The 21,088-nt window shown below is 33.5% G+C and overlaps 1 protein-coding gene across 1 annotated transcript; it reads left to right on the top strand.

Annotated features, from left to right (window-relative positions):
* Positions 1 to 715: 715 nt before the first annotated feature.
* LOC111062735 (protein DENND6A) lies at positions 716 to 19,106 on the top strand. The gene is made up of 9 exons (XM_039442503.1): positions 716 to 946; positions 2,985 to 3,141; positions 4,592 to 4,870; positions 5,421 to 5,606; positions 12,231 to 12,469; positions 13,710 to 13,900; positions 15,580 to 15,851; positions 17,385 to 17,597; positions 17,695 to 19,106. The coding sequence occupies exons 2-9, from the start codon at positions 3,001 to 3,003 to the stop codon at positions 17,890 to 17,892; spliced, it is 1,719 nt and encodes a 572-aa protein (XP_039298437.1). The 5' UTR covers positions 716 to 946; positions 2,985 to 3,000; the 3' UTR covers positions 17,893 to 19,106.
* Positions 19,107 to 21,088: the final 1,982 nt, after the last annotated feature.

Genomic DNA, 21,088 nt, shown 5'->3' with positions numbered 1-21,088 from the left:
TATACTCTATACTCCTATATTTAATATAAGAGAGTAAATAACTACATATTATAAGAACGGAAAAAATAAAACAATAGCAATGATGAAGAATTTATAGACAATTTTAGCAAATAATATTTTTTATAATACAAATTTAGCATACAATATTTTCATAGTTCACAAAATATTACAATATAAGACAAATTAATGGAATGGAATATTGATACCTATATTGGATCTATGGAAATAAAATATTTATTATAATATTACCGAAACTTATATTTTATTACTTGGCAAATGATAATGAATCAACCTAAGCACAATATTCCTTGAAACGATCATTTGGCACTAGGCTTAGCCTGCATGAAACATGACCGATGAAAATATAAAAATACTTATGTATGAAAAGAAATATTTTTATCTGGTGCATGCAGATTCGTACATCCATAAGCACTGCATGAAACTACCATACTTTGAATATTTTTCATTGCTTCAATAAAAAAATATTATCATTTGAAAAAGGCTCTTTTTCTACACAGCGAATACAAATACCCGACTTCTTGCCCGAAATTTTTGGTAGCTACACTAGCGCAGTGGCATCATAGCGGACTTCGCTCTTCTTAATCTTATTCTCTATATCAATGGTATGAATATACAATGGGCCGTGTCTATTCTATAACTGGTCTAAGATTCCACCATTCGTTTCTTCATTCCATGCATATAGCATTGGAAAAATGGCAAATCAAAATGACAAAGGCACTGGATCTGGGTCTCGTGGATTGTGGTTGTGATTGTTAATTAGATTAGTTTTGGTTCTGTATTTTTTATTTGATAAGATAAAGCTTTAAACCTTGAATATTTAAATTATGAGAATGAAGTTTGATATCCATTATAATTGGTAGATGAAGTATGAGATTCAATTTGAAGCTAAGGAAAGCTAAGCTCCTTTTGTTGGACTGAAAATAAGGTTAGTCAATGTTATTTTGTGGCCCAGTTAATAATATTCACAAAGTAGTATTAATGAGAATTGTTGATGCTCTTTAAAATGTTTTATTATCTTATAGTAAACAACATAACATTTCAAAATCAAATTACTTCTGTAATGTAACTAAGAATTTAAATGACATTGTATTCGAATAGATTGACACTATTTAAAATACTTATTTTCTTAACAAAATTCCACATAAGCTTACTAAATTAGTTACTATATTACTATTTGCTTATTACCATATTGATTATACAGGATGTTTCTGAACTCCCTACCAATATTCTAGATCATTGTTTCTTGGTAGGCCTACGAAACATATGTAAAATTCATTTTCAAACTGTCCGAAGGTCCTTATTTACTCAGTCACCATTCTGTTTTTTCTTTAATAATTTTTTTCTGAATATTGGCTCTATATAGGCCTACGGAAGTCAAACTGCACAATCATTTATGACGACTAGACAACATCAAAATAATTTACGAGAATCATTTTTCAAATTCATAAAACAAAATGTCAGTTGTTTAAAACTTTATTTCATGAATAATCAAATAACCGTTGAATTAAAAAAAATCAAGAATAACTTTTTTATAGCAAATTCAATTACAAATCGATTGACATCTCATTTTTTAAGATTAAACAAATATTAATTGAGATATGGCAGCTTTAGTGACAGGTGACCACTGAAGGTTTTTTGCAGTGCACACCAAGGGACCAAGGTATGCTGCTAAACGCTAAAGTCTGCCTCGATAATGCAACAATCTTCATTTGCTTTACATTCTATTAGTAAGCGATTTTAGATCATTTCTAACAATATTAAAATGTGTCATAACCTTCTAAAGGTAGGTAACGTATCACTAAAGCTGCCATATCTCACTCAATAATGAAAAATGTCAATCTTGAAAAATGAGGCGTCAATCTATTTGTTTTTAAATGTACTAAAACAGTTGTTTTTGTTGAACCAACGATTATTTTGTTATTCAAGAAACAAAGTGTTGAACGGCCGCCATTTTATTGTATTAATTTGAAAAATAGTCATATTTTTTTCGTTGCTCTGTCCAGTTGTGAATGATTGTGCAAGGTTTCACTTCCGTATATTAAGCCATCATTCTGAAAAAAATAGTGAAAAAACAAAACTCCGGCTGTGTGAGTGAAAAATGACTTTCGGTTGACAGTTTGAAAATAGTAGGGAATATAGTTTGACTATTTATAGGGAGCTCGGAAACATTATGTAGATATCAGTTTCAATAAAACGATCTTTTCAATCAATGACAGATTAAAAACTCTTCCATATCTTACTTTGAAACAATGAATTACTATATCTCATTTATTATCACATCTACGTATTTCTTGGATAATCTTCCAACTTTTAAATTATTCTTGACAGGATTATCTGATGACAATATTTCCAGGATAGCTGAATTAACTTACCTAGCTTTCACTATTTTTCTCTTTGGATAATTTATATATCCTGTAGTATCATTACGCTTCTATTCCTCGAGTTACAAGTAAAGTGTGTAGTTTGGTAGAGCTATTGGATTAGCGTCCGCTTCTGTGTTTATAATTATTAAACACAATTCGCGTTAAATTTGACTCCCAGTTCAATGGAAAAAACTATTCAAGTTGGTTCACTCCAAGAACGACAAATAAATGATCAAAGTACTGTCACATCAAAAATTCTAACAGAAGCTTCCTTCTTCAGGGTCACAATCTGTTATCATGGACATAAAAGTCAAAATATGGTAGTGGATATAAATGAATATTATCACAGCAACAATGCTCTCTCTAATCTAGTTGTGACAGCAAGGCTAGAATGCGCTATGCTAAAAATCATACTAGATAGATATTGATATGAGAAGTGAATATTGAAGTTTTTGTTTTAATTCAGTGATCTGCAATTGAAAAGGGGTTCTGAGATATTCTTCAAAAACATGCTACTTATTCTACTCTATAATATACAGTTCTTGTCTTTAAGTACAATAGCTGGAATATTTCGATTTTAATAATCTGCTCTTTCCTCAGGTCAAAGTTCTATGGAATGGAAAGAGAAATTATTGATAGAGATTTATTTTCCAAGAAGGAAAATAAAAAGAAACTCTTATCATGGGAAAGATTGTCCAGTTGGATTCACTGCATATGTGTTGTGACATTTGACTTGGAACTTGGACAGGCATTAGAGGTGAGACAGAAGAGATCTGAGAAAATTGAAATTCTGATTTGCATAATAATGAAGTTATTCACTCAATTATGAAGTAATTTGGTTACTCTCACTAAATAGTATCAATTTACACTAGTTCCAAATACCTAGTCAATTTCAAGTCTGCTGTGACTTGTGTGAATGAACAATGTTTGTACACTTCTACTAATTCGATAGTTTAAAATGAATCTCACTGTATATTTTTTAACTAGCAATTTTAATATTGAATTTGTGAATGAAATTTGGAAAAATATATGTGTCCCCAATAAGTTCTTGAATCAATACAATAATTTATTCTAGAAACTCTTTGAATAGTTTATCTTCAGACTTTTCGTTCGTTTATTTGAGAGTTCATGTATTTTTTTACAATTTGAATGTTTTTCATGTACTTATTTATTGATATGTCTGATTCAAAAGTTGGTCAGATATTTGGTGTAAATAAACTGTCTGATTACTACTAAGTACCTCGATTCAGGGATGTTTTCAAGTGTTTTCTATGAAGCAATCGTTCAGCAATAAGAATTGTAGATTAACTCAACTTTCAGCTAAAATTTATGTCGATTTTATAACATTGAAGCTGGGGAAATTAATAAGTATCAGAGGGTTGTCAAAACAACAAAGTAAGGCTCGAGACTGTTAAGATTCAATTTTATACTTCAACTAAAATAAAAAATAAAATTACTTTAACTCAAACTTGAAAAAAATAAAATGTAATTTAAATATATTATATTTATCTGGAATATACAACTTAAAGACTTCAACCATATAATATTTCAAATGATCAAATCAGCTATACTTCATACAACATATTTCACTATTATACAAACTCACAAACCTCCATTCATTCACTAACCCTCACATTTTCCACCCTTTTCCTACCATAGAACCTCTGTTTGTAACTTTATAATGGTACTTTCTATAATGATTGAATCTGTGCGCATGCCATCTCGAAATAATTGACAACAACAAATATGAATGCTTCTTTTCAAATTCACTATTATGCATCGTATATATGAGAAAAATTGTGTAGAAAAACAAAATCGTTCTATTCGATCTTCCTTTCAAGTTGGTAGGTATACCAAGTAGTGAGAACTGATGGTGTTCTCCAAGAGTTTTGTACCCAGGCAAGCGAATAAAAATACAAATTATGGAATCGCTTTAGTAAAATGGTTGGTTGGTTAAAATAATAGCTAGACCTAATATGTATAACAAGCACAGTTGTTTACGAATAATACCTTGCAGTAGGCTAATCAGCGTCAAATTAATTACGTTCACCTCTCCTGCATTCGCTATTGAATTACCAGAAGAATTAGTGAAAAACAGCAGTAATAGAGGAATTCGATTAATTCTTACATTTTTTACTGCAATAAAAATCTAATCTCTTAATTCAGCAAAATATTTACATTAAATCTAACATAAGTTTTATTTTCAGTATACATATCCTCCAACTGCCGTTCTTCTAGAGGAAGATAAGACAAACATATGCTACCTTGCATTCCCAGATTCAAATTCTGGATGCATGGGAGATACTAGATACCATATCAGAATTCGTCAAGCGGCCGGATTGTCTCCACAATCACCATCTTCTCATCATCAATTGTACAACCAAAAGTGTCCAATTTTTCTTCAGGCTGATTCATGTTACTTCTATGGCTTCGTCTATTTCAGACAAGTAAAAGATCCTTCCTTACCGAGAGGATATTTTCAGAAGGTGAGTAACCTATATGAAAAATGATTTGTTTTGTGTATTACTACAATAATGTTGTTTTTTCAAGCAATTATTTTACTCTGTTGCATAACCATACTTTTTCACTATTAAAATTAAATTTGAATTTGAAAAACACTTATGGAGTGAAAATGCACTTACATTGGTAGTGACGATCGTTTTTCGACCTGTTGTCAGTCATCATCAGACTGTAGGAATTTACTCAAGTTCAATTATTTTACAATAATTAGGGCATCGAAACCGAAGAATAGTATATTTTGGATTGGAAACAGTTCAAACTGGAACTATAATTCGATGTAGAATGCTATTGTAAGTTCCATTCAGGTCAAATTATATGTATGTTAGCATGAATAAAGTTTAAACAGGTATTATACTTCTAATTCAATTTTGAACGAATTGTAACGCTTTCAAATATTTTGTATGCTATTTGAATTTTTTACAAAATTTGTAGAGATGTTTTTAGGATCTCTCAGAATTTAAATTTTTCTGTATCATAATTACAATCTTATTTTATTACAAGTTTAACTTTTTACAGAGTGTCATCGTTTTGTCACGCCTACCTTTTATAAGCTTATTCTTGGAGGTGATTGGACTGATAGCTCCAGAATTCTTCAAGAGTGGCTTCTCAAGTATAGAAGCAGCCTGCCATGAAATCAATCAGTGGCCGCTTCCTTTTCCGGGAGACACCGTTAGTCTTCCTCTGCTTGGCACTGTTATTCAGGTAGCTAGCCTATTTTATACAATTTATCCATTACCAACTGCTGGGGTCAAATATTTTTTAGACAAGTTCGCGACCACAAGACTGAAATTATCCCATGTTATAAAGCTTTCTGAGACTATTTGTGAATCTGATGCCATAAACATCATTTTGTAAGTTATTTTACATATTCTTCAAACATTTATCGCCGCCAATTAAACGATCAGAGCGCAGTTAGTAGCCATTTTTAAATACACTTTTCGCCCCACTTGGATGTAATGAGCTGGTTTTCGTGCGTCATATGGAGGCCGAAAATGATTGGTAACATTTTTACGGCCCTAGGGCTGTAAAATAACCTTGAAATCAGCTGATTCTGATTTGATGTGAACGTGTTTATGAAACGGAATCAGTTTATGCTTCTAGAATTGAATCAAGTATTTTGTTATAAGATACTATCATTTTATTTGGATGAATGAAATAAAAAGAAGATATTATAAACCATTCAAATTCAATTTTCAGAGTATAATAGATTCCGACCTCTAACCTCATAGTACAGCGTTTGCCACGAAACCTGGTGGATAATTTTGGAACTACTTGGGCAATTTCCTTGGTGCTGAACGTTTTTTCAAATAGTTTATTATGAAACGGAATTAGTTCATGTTTCTAGAATTGAATAAAGTATTCTGCAATAAGATATTATCAATTCATTTGGATGAATAAAATACAAATAAGATATATTATAAACTATTCAAATTCGATTTTCAGAGTAGGATAGGACTTCTAACCTCAACTTCTGCAGTTGACGATAACAAGCATTGTTGACATTCAGATTGTCCAAATTTCAAGTGCGTTAAAACAGCTGATCAAAAAACTTTTCATTATTTGTGTTTATTATTCAAGAATCAAAACATTTATAATAATATCATCTTATTGCCATTTGAAAGAATAAAAAAGTATAAACTCAACCTCCCACATTAAAATATAATTGAACATAATATTTTAGGTTATTTAGACAAATTGAAATCCACCCAAACCCAGCTCAAGTACTGTGTTTACCATTAAACCTGGTGATAATTTTGGAACTAATTAAAACTACTAAAACCAACCTATTTTTTCGAACATGTTATTCATTATCAAAATTTGGGGAACAGAATAGTTTTGGGCAATGCCTGTTGTTCTTTCCCGATCATATTTTATAATATTTTATCCACTGGAAATGAGAAAAAAAATACTTGGACAATTTCCTGATATTCAGATTACCTCAGATTTGCTAGAGCTATGACCTTTCAGTTTTGCTTTCGGAAGTGCCTAATAAACAATTATTCTCATATATATATATATTTTTTTTTGTGGCGAAAAATAGCGTTCGCACCACGGGCAAAAATGTGTTTTCCGGCTCTCAATCTTTTCTGGTCCTAGTCTCATTTTCGCCCCTAGGTGCGAAATATACTATTACAGCCCACTTGAGTTGATTACCGGCGTTCCATCAGCTTTCAGTACTTGATTTATTCTATTTACTTTCAATCCAAGTTTGAATAATATAATTTCGCATTCTGTTTCACAGTAGTTGTATTGTATTGAACACTAATCTGTGAGTGAACAAGTTGTTTATTACATCAAATACATTACCTACTGCTTTTTGGTGTAAAAGTAATCGTGTGAAGTTTAAGTGTTTATTTACAAATTTCTTTGGTGAACATTCAAAATGAATATTGTAAATATCTTCCTGAAAATTATTTAGGACTATAATTTACATGAAAATTTTGTTTAGGTATTATAATAATACTATTTTGCTGTAAATGCATATTTCTCGACAATCTTTAGTATCTCCAATTAATACATCTTTTAAGGTTGAATGGCAGAGAATTCATGGTAGGCCTATTCTAAATCCGCGAATATAATAATATATCCGTTATATAATAATCCAGTTAATAACATTAATTATCCAGCTAAGGTAGCTTTTCTACCTTACTACCTATTGTATGCGTATCTAAAAAATACCTACTGAGTTTATAATTGTTATACTGTTGATGAGTTAACTGTATTAATTGTCGATCAATATAGCATAGCAAATTTATTGACGTGCACAAACTCCGTTCCACTTATTTTGATTCGATTTTTTTTTCAATAAATAAGTCACGTCAAGGATAATGTAATTACAATTTTATTTCATCAGTAGACTACATGAATTTAAGTTTAAATGAGTTGTCAGTTCCTTAAATTTTCTTTTCTGAAAAAATCTCGCATAATCTTTTTCAACTTCTATTGAAATCAATTCACAATATTCCATATGACTTTTAAATGATTTTTTTCTGTCGTGATTGTTGAGTCTATCTATAGCATACACTATATATAGTTATATTGGGGAGGGGGCTATCCTTTTTCGTCTGAAAAAAGGTGAAGGAGTGAGTCAACTTCGTTGTCCAACGTACTTCACCTGTAAAAAGGTTCCAAGAATATGTGTTCAAAATTTGAAGCTGATTGATCAAATTGCTAAAAAGTTATTGTAGAATATACGGACAAACAAACCCACAGACGAACAACGACTTTGGCCTTGAGTCAAAAGTAAGAATTCGCCAACGCTCGTTTAATAAAAGGGAGTGATAAAATAAAAGATTAATTTATATATTTCATTGTGTCTCAATGTTTTCTTAATGTAATACTGGCTACATAGTGTGTATAGCATGGTACAGCATAGCCTACTATGCTATAATTGTGTCAACTTGAAGCTACTAAGGCTAGCTGGCAGGGCCGTCCCGAGGTTAATAGGCGCCCGGGGCGAGATTTCGATATGCGCCCCCCCCCCTCCAAGTATAGGGCGGTAAGTTAGTATTCAAAAGTAAAGCCACATTGCTCCTCCAAGAGAAGAAATTCCATTAAGGGCTGCATCCTCTCCTTGATAATCATGCTATAGATTTTGTAAGCAGTGTTTAGCAAGCTGATTCCTCTATAGTTTTCACAGGAACTTCTTAGTCCAGTCAATATAGACATAAAGAAAAAGGTGTGCTTGCAATTTATATTTTGGTTCTGATTTTTTTAATATATTATTTAGATACATGAGAGAAGTCCAGAACAAATTTCTTCATGCAAAATTTACTTGTGCTAGATACAGAGTGGTCCAAAAACCTCGTATTTTCATTCAATTTTCCAGTTTTTAGCTATTTCTGCCAAATCCAGTAATCGGACGGATGGTTGAAGCCGAAAATAAGGTATTTTTCATAATACAAGGAGCATTGTTGTCAGTTGTAACTGAAAATCTATATGAGATAGAGCGCTCTACCTGATCTTAGATTGTAGGCACAAAAATACGCCCAGAGGGACTTTGAATTATACATCTAACTAAATGGTAACAATCGGAAGATATTGTTGATCAAAAACTAAAATTTATCAGAGATTTTTTCTTTAAATTTTACTCATTTTTGAAAAATCATAACTCAGTACTTATTGAAGATAGAGAGTTCTGGATGATCTCATTTTATTCAGAATTTTATAATCTGAAACAAAGGTTAGAGCAAATTTTTCCGTCCGATTACTGGATTTGGCAGAAATAGCTGGAAAATGAACTGGAAATACGAGGTTTTTGGGCCACTCTGTATCTAGGAAATTTTGCATAAAGAAATTGGTTCTGGACTTTTCTCATGTAACCGAATAATATATTAAAAAATCAGAACTACAATATAAATTGCAAGCACCAATGTATATAGTAACTGGACTATTATTATTATTATCTCCCATCTTGAAAATAGATTTGACTGTAGCAACTTTGCAAACTTCTGGGATGCTCAATTATCTCCAGCACATATTTATCAAATGGAGGAAGCGAAGTTTGAAGAAGAGTCCCCCATGCTTGAACAGCTCCATATTTAAACCATCCGGCCCAGCTTGTCTTATCTCATAGTCTTTTCTAACCTTGTATTCTGCAGGCTAAAACCTATTTAATTTTAAATATCCGTTGATATTCCTAAATTGAAAAATTGTGTAACCAGCGAACAATGAAAACTTGCAGGTTTCAGGGGCAGTGGGCGCGCACAGGCTCACTCAATGACTGGAAAAATATACGCCTAGCTATGCTATGCGTAAAGTGACTGTATTTACCAAAGTTCAGTCAGTGAACTTCAAGTTTCTATTATGCCACAATTTACACTATATATAAGTAATGAGTTATACATAGAAATTGATTGATAAGAAAATGGTTCAAGACTTTTAAGGTGAAGGTGAAATAAAGGAACCGATAATGTTGGGGCGGTAATCATTACAAGACCGCGGCGCCCGGGGCGACCGCCCCAGTCGCCCTGCCCTTTGGGCGGCCCCGCTAGCTGGCGTAGTCTATTAGACTGGAGCGTCGCAAACTTCAAAAACATCATCTTCTCTCTCTCTCTCTCACACACACACTTCGCCTCAAATCGATGTGTGCTTCATAAGCAAGAACAACTTTCAGAGTTGAAACTAGTCAACAGATACTTCCATGCTCTAGATATATCTATTATATTATGCCACCCATTGTGTGACCAGTAACTTGTATTTAACTGACTTTTGGATAATTTTTTGGGTTTTTTCAGTTTTTTTTATTTAAATATTGGACTATAATGTTTGTAGCCAAATTATATTAACCAAACTATTTTTATAGTGCTAAGGAACTGTATTCACAGTTTGTTTACAAAATGAATGCGTGGTCTTTGCTGTGTTCCCCTTAAGAGTCTAGTGCATGGGCAATAGAAAATAGATGTTCTATTTACTTTTTAATAATCTAGCTCTTTTCAGGACCATTGTTATCCAGTTTTGAGATTGGTGTAGTCTAGTCTCGTCAAGTCTTTTCGTGTCTTGAGTCTATTATCTAGTATTGAGAAGTTTTAAAATTTCAATTCGAAGTTACTAATCCTAAAACGGAAGGATAATAATCCTTATCACAATGCAATAGAATAATAATAACTATTACTATAATTATTGGGTTGGGATGGTTAAGCAACTCCTTAATGGGAAATACAATTGAATTATATTAATACCTTGACATATATACTGGATTTGAGGGTTCAGAAGTTGACAGTTTATGCAAAGAGGTTGCGTAGATACAAAGAAAGTCAGCAGAGAAAAGTATAAAAGAAATTGTTTGCTCCAGTTGAGAATAAGTTTTATCAGGGATTGAAGAGTTCTAGTGCAATGGAAATGCTTGTAAGACCAGCAATTGAGGCAGTCACTGATTTCTGGTCTGGTATATGGGAAGAGCCAGTTGAACATGATACAAATGCAGAGTGGGTAAATAGTGAAATTAGTGCAATGCATGGGGTGAGAGTCATGCAAGAAGGTGATATAGGTCTTGAGGAAGTAAAGAAAGCTATAGGAGTAACACAGGGTCGAAAAATGACCATATGCTGTACACAATAATTATTGGTACAAGAAGGTTACCATGAGACATGCAGCAATAGCAAGAGCATTCACGGAGATCATAAACAATACTATTAACAGTAGCCCCAGTTTGGATGTTTAAAGGAAATATTGTTTTGCTCCTTGAAAGGGAAAGTTCCTCTGACCCAGCCATATACACATGCATTTCTTGCTTGACAACTCTTCACAAAAGTTCCACTCCTATCATCAAGGAACGGATGTAAGCCTAAAAAATCACTCATGGCTGCAAGGATCAAGTGATAATCGATTCAGTTATAGTCAATAATGCAACCAAACGGCAAAAATATCTTCATATCAATCGAGATCATGTGGATTGTAAACTGTTAAACTTTTGGCTGAAAAATGGATCATTGTTCCCTGAGACAGAGGGTTTTGCTGTGATAACCCTGGATCGAATTATTGCAACGAGGGTTTATAGGAAGCGTATCTTGAATGAAAATAATCCAATAAAAGATATCCAATGCCGTAAATGTGGAATTGCACCAGAAACAATTGATCACATTGTTGGGGGCTGCTTATCATTGGTGGAAATGAAATACTTGAAGCGTCACAATGATGTGGCAAAGATGATACATCAGAAATTAACTCTTCAATCAAAGACCCAAAATATATTAAGTCCGGCCTATTAGAACTGATCTGACTAGCTAACAGACCAGATAAATTATAATAGTTCTGGTAGAACAGATGAACAAGGCCTACATGATTAATGTGACAGTACTCTCAACCACAATTTAAGAACGGTGCAGGCGGAAAAATTGATATGCTGCTCTTGCTGAAGAGATCAAGTCTTTATTCCTTCTAGAATATGTGAGGATTATCCCAGTAATTATATCAGCAACAGAAGTTGTCCCGAAAGCATTCAAAAGGTGCTTGGAGGAGTTGAGCATGAAGCATTTGACAGCTAAAATAAAAAAAAATATGCTGTAATCAACTTATGTCATTCAGTTCGAAAATTTTTATCAGTAGGCCTAGTAAACAAAAAATCGAAAACAGAATGCATGCTTGATGTTTGGTCCGTATACATTCTTCTTAGTATCAATTATGGGTTGTGAATGTAAATAAATAATAATAATAATTTTTATTTGCCAAAATAATATCAGGAAATAAGAAGGTTACAATATGTTAAATGAAATAAATTTTTCATTATATTATAGTTAAAATAACCTGAGCGCCTGCTGCGAGAATATTGCTGTAATGAGAATGAACGTTGCACAAACTATTAAACTTTTTTCTGTCGTGTTACAGGCTCAGATACCGAGTGAAACCTACAAATCATGTTCGGGCACTAGTTCAGGAGTGTACAACGGACTGTTGTCGGCCTCGACTGTGCTGCCATCTGTTCATGAAATCAACACTTTCGACTGCTTCGTAAATTTTGTTCACCATATCCAGCTGTTATGGGAACTGGTGCTGATTGCCGAGCCTATTGTTGTTATGGCCTCATCTCCCACGAAAACCTCGCAAATGGTGCAGGCACTAGTTAGGTTAGTATACAATTATTAATTTGTTCAATTTAAATTGTAAAAAAACGTCAAAGATAACATTTGAATATGAATAAATTGAAGACTCATCTAATAGGCTCATGCCTGAAACAAACATAAAACAAATTAAATACAAAGGAGCTTTATAAAATGTAATATTTATGTTAGGGTCAAAACATAGTGGAGCGGTGGAGGTAGGGTAAAAGGGAGCGGAGACATCGAGATACATGCATTACTTTTCAACACTCTTAGCTATCCTCAGCCTTCGCCGCTCCACTATGTATTCATTCACTGTTAGGACCAATTTCACCAAGAACTAAACACGCCGTTAGAGGTGGCTTAAACTGCAGTAAGGTTAGGTTAGAAAACTCCTTGACTGACGAAATCGGAGTATATACATTACTCCAACATATCTAATTATTTTTAGTAATTATAGAAAATTATTTGTACCTTTGTTATATAAACACAGCTAGTTTTGAGCAGTGCCATTGTCAAGTGTAATTCTAATTATTTTTATTGTACACCAGCAGGTAACCCGTGCTCCACAAGAGTCTGTTTAAAGCACAGATTGAATTTAGTTTTATAGTTCCTTCTGAATTTAGTTTTATAGCTCCTTGCTGATATTGAAAGTATTAAGAACTGTAATCATTATTTACAATCGAAAAACTATTTGATATAGGCTTTCATCTACGTAAACTTTGCATCTCAAATCGAATAAATTTGTTTTAATTATTCGATTAACATAAATGGAAGTAGGCCTTTAACCATCCTTGGTAATCTGTATGCAAAATTGCAAGTTAATAAATTTAGTAGTTCAGACGTGATGACGCGTCAAACACGTATTTCCCATCCCGTGCATTTATAAGCCTAATCCTTTCTCTATATAGTAAAAAAGATATAAAAGAAAAATATATAGATAGAAGAAGAATAAGAAGGTAGAAGATAAAACCTTTGAATACACTATTTTGTCATGACCAATCTCAATCAATGTATAACAAACTAGACTGTCTTGACAAACTGAAAATATGACGTACTGAAATCTTGAAGTACTGAAAAAAGACCTATAACCATCCTCGTTGATTTAAGAACCTATATGGCAAAATTTAAGTTAGTCAGTTGAGTAGTTCAGACGTGATGATTCGTGTATTTCCTATCCCGTACACGTATTTACCAGTTCTTTCCTTTATTTTTATATTATAGATTATTCCAACGTTTTTAATAATATATTATTTCTCTTTTCCAGTATGATTATGCCTCTAATGTATTATGCAGACTACAGGCCGTACTTCACCATCCATGACAGCGAATTCAAAGAGTATACTACTCGTACACACGCTCCACCTCCTATAATATTGGGTGTTACCAATCCATTTTTCGCTAAAACGCTTCAGCATTGGCCTCATATTCTCAAAGTGGCCGATTCTACAAAACCTGGTAAGTATCTAATTTAATATTAGCGTAGACATACATATTCGACTGCTGATCAATTTTGAACTGAAATCAGATTATTTTTCTCATTCAAGATTGGAAGGAAGTTGAGAATGCAGGCGAATTCTTTATGGTTTCAAAATGTAATTATCTTGAAGCGGAGCTAGGACTAAGACATCTCTATCATCCAATTTTGTCGTTTTACATGAATGTAATGAACGCCTTGTAAGAATAAATACATTTTTCAAAGATAAATTGATTATAACTTGGATTGAGTGAAGTCTTTGCTCAAAAATACAGGGTAGTCAAGTTAGTTCTTTCTATATCTTTTTAATTACATTTTTTTACCAAACACCAAAATGAAAAAATGATCTCAAACTTGGTAATTATGCACCAGGTGATTTTTTAATTGGCACTTTCTAACATTGTATATTGCTTGTTTCTTGATAATGTTGAAGATTAGTTGAGTTGCATAAGTGCTTTCAGTGAGCTCCAAGTTATATATTATTTATCAAAGTATCAAAGTGTACCCACACAAGTCTACCGATTAGGAAACAAATATTTGAAATTTACTTGATTTTGTTTTCAAGTTGATTGATTCAATTTGATTTTGAAATGGAGTTGAACGAAGTGGAGTCCCGCAGGGATCTGTCCTTGGGCCAGTACTGTTCATCCTCTTCATGAACGACTCTCTTTTGTACATAGAAGATTGGAATAAGAAATGAATAATGTACGCGACGCCTCAACGCTTCTAGTCTCTAGCAACACGGCTGACGAAATGGTCACGAATGTCAACATTATATACAAGAATAATGTAATGGAAATGGCCTTGCTAACCATATAGGACAGTTCAGGTGAATTCTAGCAAAAGAAGCGTTCCGTCAATAGAAAATCAGATAATGAAAGAGAGCAATGTCAAATTCTTGGGCATTGCAATAGATAGTGGCTTGGCATGGAACAAGCATGTGAATACCGTCTGCAAAAAATTAGGCATCGGGTTATACATGGTTAGAAAAATTGAATGTTTAGCAACCGCAGAAATAGAAATAGAATCACACTATCATAGAGAAACAATAGCATATTATGCAAGAATAGCATAATATGCTGATACTATGCTCTAGTAGTGGATTCACATCTTCGATGTATTCTTATTGGGGAAACGCGGTAAAATTGTTCCAAGTGGTAAATTGTTCCAGTCACAATTTACGGTAAAAAGTTTCACGTCCCATGGTAGCTATTTTGACAGTAAATGTTCTAAAACCCAATTACCAGTAAATGAATCCTGCCTTGCATTGTGACCGTGGGGCGTTACACAATTATTTACCACATCAAAGAACTCTCATTGGTCGATAGGACGAAACATCTGCGCATGCGTAGATAGCTGTTGGTGTGGCATAGTAACAGAATACATAACCAACAAATCATTAAAATTATGTTTGATAACCATTAGTTGAATGATTTCTTATTGAATATTTAAGAGTGATGAAGTAGAAGAAGTGCACATTTCTCTCGAATTCAAGTTTTGTAGAGCAGCCTTTGTTCATTTAAGCAGCTAGTAAACGCCACACTTTGGTGGAAATAAGCTTCAAAAGTGTGCGCCAAAAGCTCAAAGATTTTGAAATGGCGTTCAATGGGAGCAATAAAACTTGATAAGATTATCTTCATTGAATCATTTTATTTTCCAGACGCCCTTCAGAAACATAAGCTGAAAAAGGGAAGTAATTTGAAAATGCTCGACTGTAATCCTGGTCTCTACACTCAGTATACTTCATTTCTACAAAAAGACAAATCAATCGTGAAAAAACTGTTGAAAGGAATTGAAACAAATCGACCAAGTGAGGTGCAGTCAGCGCTACTCAGGAAATACCTCCTAGAACTCACACACAGTTTCATGATACCTTTGGAACGGTATATGAGTACATTGATGCCTTTGCAAAAGAATATTTCTCCTTATAAGGTGAGCTATAACCGATTGTAATCTCTTTTCCCAATATTTATCTCTAGTATAGTAGTTATAATCACTTGAAGAACCATGTTATTTTAAAATGATGATATTTTTGAAATGATGGTATTTAGTCGGTTCGTTCATCTGAGGAACAAGCAACATCAGTGCACGGCCAAACTAGCATTTCTATCACGAAATTTAAAAATATCAATATGAAGAAGAGTCAGCTGTCTCAATTAAAAAGAGCATGTTTTCTCCATAACTTCATATGAAAATAAGAGACAATTTTACACATGGAAAATAAATAATTATAATATCGTGTGATCTGGTAGGCTCAGGACTGGTATCCAGAGTTTTCAGGTAGCACCTGATCAATTTCAGGCCTCTGACATGACCTAACGACTGCCATAAAACACTATCTTAGCTAAGGGTTTTATTTTTATTTGTAATTTCACTTAAAGCTTTTTCTATAGTATAATCTTGAAATCACTTCACTTGTATGGACTACTTTTCAACAATTTGCATTTACATTTGAAAATGGCCAAAGTAGGCCGAAACTAGTTGTTTGAAATGTTTTACATGAAAGTGAACTTCATGTTTTTAGTAAGTATAATCTTGTATACTGTAGTCTTGCCTGCAATAGTCATAATTATATATTTTGTACCTCTCCATAATTTGAACAAATGTCATGTTGAATGATAATCTATCGGACATTTTCATTTGTCTGACAACAATTTGCTTTATGAACAAGAAAATGTTTCAAATTTTTTCAGTGAAGATCGAGAAAATATGAAGCAGGCGTTTATGAAACAAGCTTGTCATATAGCAAGAGACATATGTTTGCTCTACACAGGTGACAGCGATGTTATATTGATCTAGTTTGTGGTTGAATGGACAATCAGATTCAGAAGAAATGATGCTGGTTGAGTATTGTTGATTGTTTGTTGCATTGAGAGTTGCGCTAGCAATCACACAATGTAATGACTGCACATGCCAAAACAACTTCATCCGCACGTGAAAAACAGCTGTTGCATTCGTCGGTGAAAAAAAATGGTCGTGAAAGTCGTGCACTAGTGTTGCTTATTGCTTGCTGCTCATATGTGTGAGCCGCCTTCATGACACATACGAGAAGTGTGAGAAAAGTAATGAGCATGAGATCGTAATTTTGAAACTCTCAAAACATTCAAAAGACTGTGACTGACCAGTTGAAAGCCTTACCAATTGAAGACGTCCAGCGCTGCTACAAAGAGTGGAAATGACGCTCCGCCGATTTATAATAACTGCTGAAGGGAACTTGGAAGTGATAACATTGAAGAAATAAAAACTCTGGTTAGTATGAAATCAGTCTCATTACTTTTCTCACACACCTACTGTATTCTCTTCTGTATATTCTTCCTATTTTATAAGATTATTTATCCACCTATTAATACATATATTGATTGCCCTATTTACTCCTTCGTCCAATTATTCATTTAATAATATTGTCTATCTTGAACATGTATTTTACCGAACTTTTGAAGAGAATAAACGTGTTGATTGATGCAGGCTGCTCCGAGTCCGTGGCCGTTCAACCCAGATGACTTTATAGCTTCGTTGGAGACATCGGGTCCCCAGCTGACATCAGGCATCAAAGGCGATTGGATCGGACTGTACCGGCGCTTCTTTCGCTCGCCGAATTTCAGCGGCTGGTTCAACGCTCGCTACAAAGGCATGAGCCACAAACTGCAAATTCTGCAACTCGAAGCCCTGTCAGATGCTGTGAGTTGTCGTTCCAATAAAACACTTGGTTGTCTAGGAAAATTGAACTGTTTTGGTATGCGTGCTAGAGGCGATTTGAATGATGACTGTGTTGCAGGATCTGAAGGACTGGGTTCAGGGCAAGCAGGAAGTGGAAGTAGTCGATATGATATTGAAGATCCGTTGCCGCTTGCAACAGTGCGAGTCTGAAGAGGTTCCGCTCAGTAAGGAGATCAGACAACAACTACAGCTCAGAGTCGACGATATTGTATGTACGTTACCCGACGACCTAAAAACAGTACTCAAGACCAGTTGATATCTGACAAACCTTTCCTATTACTTTGCGGTTTGTATGTACATAAGTATCTTCTCGATTATTCCACAGTATGTACATACGTTCCTGTACAGCCATTTTTATCATCATTTCAACGACTGTTCTAATTATCATTCAGTATGTACATACGAATCCTAATTATCACTGTCATTATTATCACTCTGTCCTAATTATCATTGTCCTGATTATCACTCAGTATATACATAATATGTTACTGTACAACTATTTCTATAATCATTTCAACGACTGTCCTAATTATCACTGTTTTATATTGTCCACTGTTAAATCTATCTTTATTGTTATCGTAGCTTCCTGAAATATTTCTTGGATTATTTCACAATTTATCCTTATCTAATTGTTCTTCTCGCCGTGATTCCCCCCAAGCCGTCTTCCTACCTGTCACACTTTGGCTTGACATGTTCTGTCTTCCTTTATTTACTTTATATTCGGTATTAACTCTTCTGTTTTAATTCGTGCTAATAGAACTATTACTATTTACTTCTACCCAGAAGAAACCATTGATTCCAATCAGAACTCACTTATTCACCATCTTTCTCCTGCTTTTAAAAGAGTCGAATAATTTTGTGATAGAGAACTTCACTGTAAGAAGGAAAGGAATTTTAAATTATAGAATATAAGTATTTAGGTAATAATCGATCACATTAGTTGTAGGTATCGTTGATCAGTTGGTGTTGGTTGTTGAGTGTTGAAAAAATTCCGTTAACTGAACCAACAAATTTTGGATGAAGATTTAACAAATTTGTGCCCAAAAGGTATCATTTACGGGCTGCGTTGTAATGCATTGTATAGTTGGATTTTTATGTAAAATGTGTTGTTGAAATTAGATTGTAATATTAGACAGACAGACCAAGACTACAAATTAGTTATATTCAATCATAAATACTTTTCTGGGGCTGGTACCCAGAAAAGTGTAATTACTTTTCTACTGGATGTTAACGTGATACTATAATAGAGATTACATCAATAGAGATTGATGTAATATTCATTCACCAAGGCAATTAATTAATTATTTTTTACATATTTTGGGGCTGGTACCCTGACAAGTGTATTTGCTCTTTTGAATGTTGTGATCATTATGATAATGTGAATCCATTCCCTGAGATAATCGATATCATTATTTATGCAAATGTCAAAGTCAACAGGCAATAACGTTAACAAAAATCTGGTGGGGTACACTCACACAACTTTCCTTTGCTCATTGAACTGAAAGCCTCATTCTAAAGAGAATAATTTAGGGGAATAACATAATGACGATTGGCGGCAACATATTTGAAACTACGATCAGACTACTGTATATGTGTATATATAATTGTTCTTAGAGAACTTTTTCCTTTGTGTAAATTGTGAAATTCGATTTTTTTTTTTGAAAGTCGTCAAAACAGCTGTTCTACAGATGAAATATCTAGACTATGTGTTCTTTTTATAAACTGCTCTTTTTATAAAATATTAATTTTTTGAATATAAATCCCTTAGAAAACACATTCACCTCATACACGAGAAGGAGGTTACAAAGTCCATTTCTCAAGGATGGGGTGGACCCCATTAGTTTCCCAGGAAAAATACTCATGCCAGTTGATAGAGCTGATAAATAACTATACAGGGTATGAAGTTGAAAAAAATTGGTCGTCATTTTTGAGAAAATCGTGAAAAACATGTTTTTTTTAGTAATAATTATCCGCCATTTTTCTCAAGAATATTACGGAGCTCCTGCAATTTTCCCAGAAATGATACTCATGTCAGTTGATAGTGCTTATAAATAGCTATCCATGCTATAAATTTGAAGAAAATCGTTAGAGCCGTTTTCGAGAAAACCGTGAAAAACATGGTTTTTTAGTAATCATCCGCCATCTTGAATTTGAATTTCTTGTTGTCGGATCCTCATGGTATAAGGACCTTAATTTTGAAATTTCAAGTCTATCGGGTAATTAGGAATGGAGTTATCGTGTTCACAGTCATAAACACACACACACACACACCACACACACACACACACACACACACACAGACCAATACCCAAAAACCACTTTTTTGTACTCAGGGGACCTTGAAACATAGAAATTTAGAAATTGGGGTACCTTAATTTTTTCGGAAAGCAATACTTTCCTTAAAGTATAAAGAAAGTAATACCCAAAAACCACTTTTTTGTACTCAGGGGACCTTGAAACATATAGAAATTTAGAAATTGGGGTACCTTAATTTTTTCGGAAAGCAATATTTTCCTTACTTATGGTAATAGGGCAAGGAAAGTAAAAATGCTTGTAACATTTGGTGATCATACTTCATACTTTGAGGATATGGTTTGATATGTTCGAATTCAGTCTTATAGGATGGAGTATGCTAAAAAGGATGGTATTAAAGTAATTATTGTAAGAAATAATATTGGAACTATCAGATTTTGAAACATCTCATTTTGCCATTACTGCAGATCTCAAAGTAATGAGTGTTCAATTAACTAACTGAATAAATCAACTGATGTTGTTTTTTTTCTCAAAACTATTTATGTTGAATTACATCCACCCTTATTAAGTACTTATTTTATGTACTCATATTAGGTACTCGTATCAAACAAAGATGAAAAATCATTTTTTGTTAATAACATTCTTGTGAAATAACGAATCTCAATAACACATCAGTTGTTATTGTCGACAAAATAATATCAATCTACATCATCTTCAATCAATCTTGGGCATAATCTCATCAGTATTAATTATCACGATTACTATCGGACAAAATGAATCTCGTTTATGATGATAAACATGAAAAATTCTGGTGTGGCGCACTCACACAACTTTCCTTTCCGTTATGAAAATTGATCAACTGACGCTAGTGTTCCCGCGCATATCAAATCTACTATTCTAAGATCTGAGACATCTGGTGACAGGACAATAGCGCTGCAGACACACGAAGTCTGCTATCTCTTCATAGTGAATGATTTAATAGAATCAACAGTTGCCAACAGTTTGCAATTGAATAATCTTATTTTCTCGCATTTCGAGCTTATTTTCAATTTTAGGTGAAAATGTTACTTAACATAAATTGTAGAGATTTTCATGCTAAATCTTTTCCACTTATTTTTTTTTTTTGTTTAAATTGTATCTGAGGCCTGATAATTGGGAATCTAAAATCAAACTTTGCATAGATGGGGCGGTGCTCCTGA

This window comes from Nilaparvata lugens, chromosome X, assembly GCF_014356525.2.
Source record: "Nilaparvata lugens isolate BPH chromosome X, ASM1435652v1, whole genome shotgun sequence".
NCBI lineage: Eukaryota > Metazoa > Arthropoda > Insecta > Hemiptera > Delphacidae > Nilaparvata > Nilaparvata lugens.
The sequence above is the reverse complement of the archived record's forward strand: the minus strand, read 5'-3'. Positions and strand labels throughout refer to the sequence as shown.

Coding starts and splice junctions, on each gene's coding strand:
- LOC111062735 (XM_039442503.1), top strand. CDS start 3,001: ATGGAAAGAGAAATTATTGATAGAGATTTATTTTCCAAGAAGGAAAAT. Junction 13,901..15,579: donor GGCCGATTCTACAAAACCTG/GTAAGTATCTAA, acceptor TTTATTTTCCAG/ACGCCCTTCAGAAACATAAG. Junction 17,598..17,694: donor TCGAAGCCCTGTCAGATGCT/GTGAGTTGTCGT, acceptor ACTGTGTTGCAG/GATCTGAAGGACTGGGTTCA.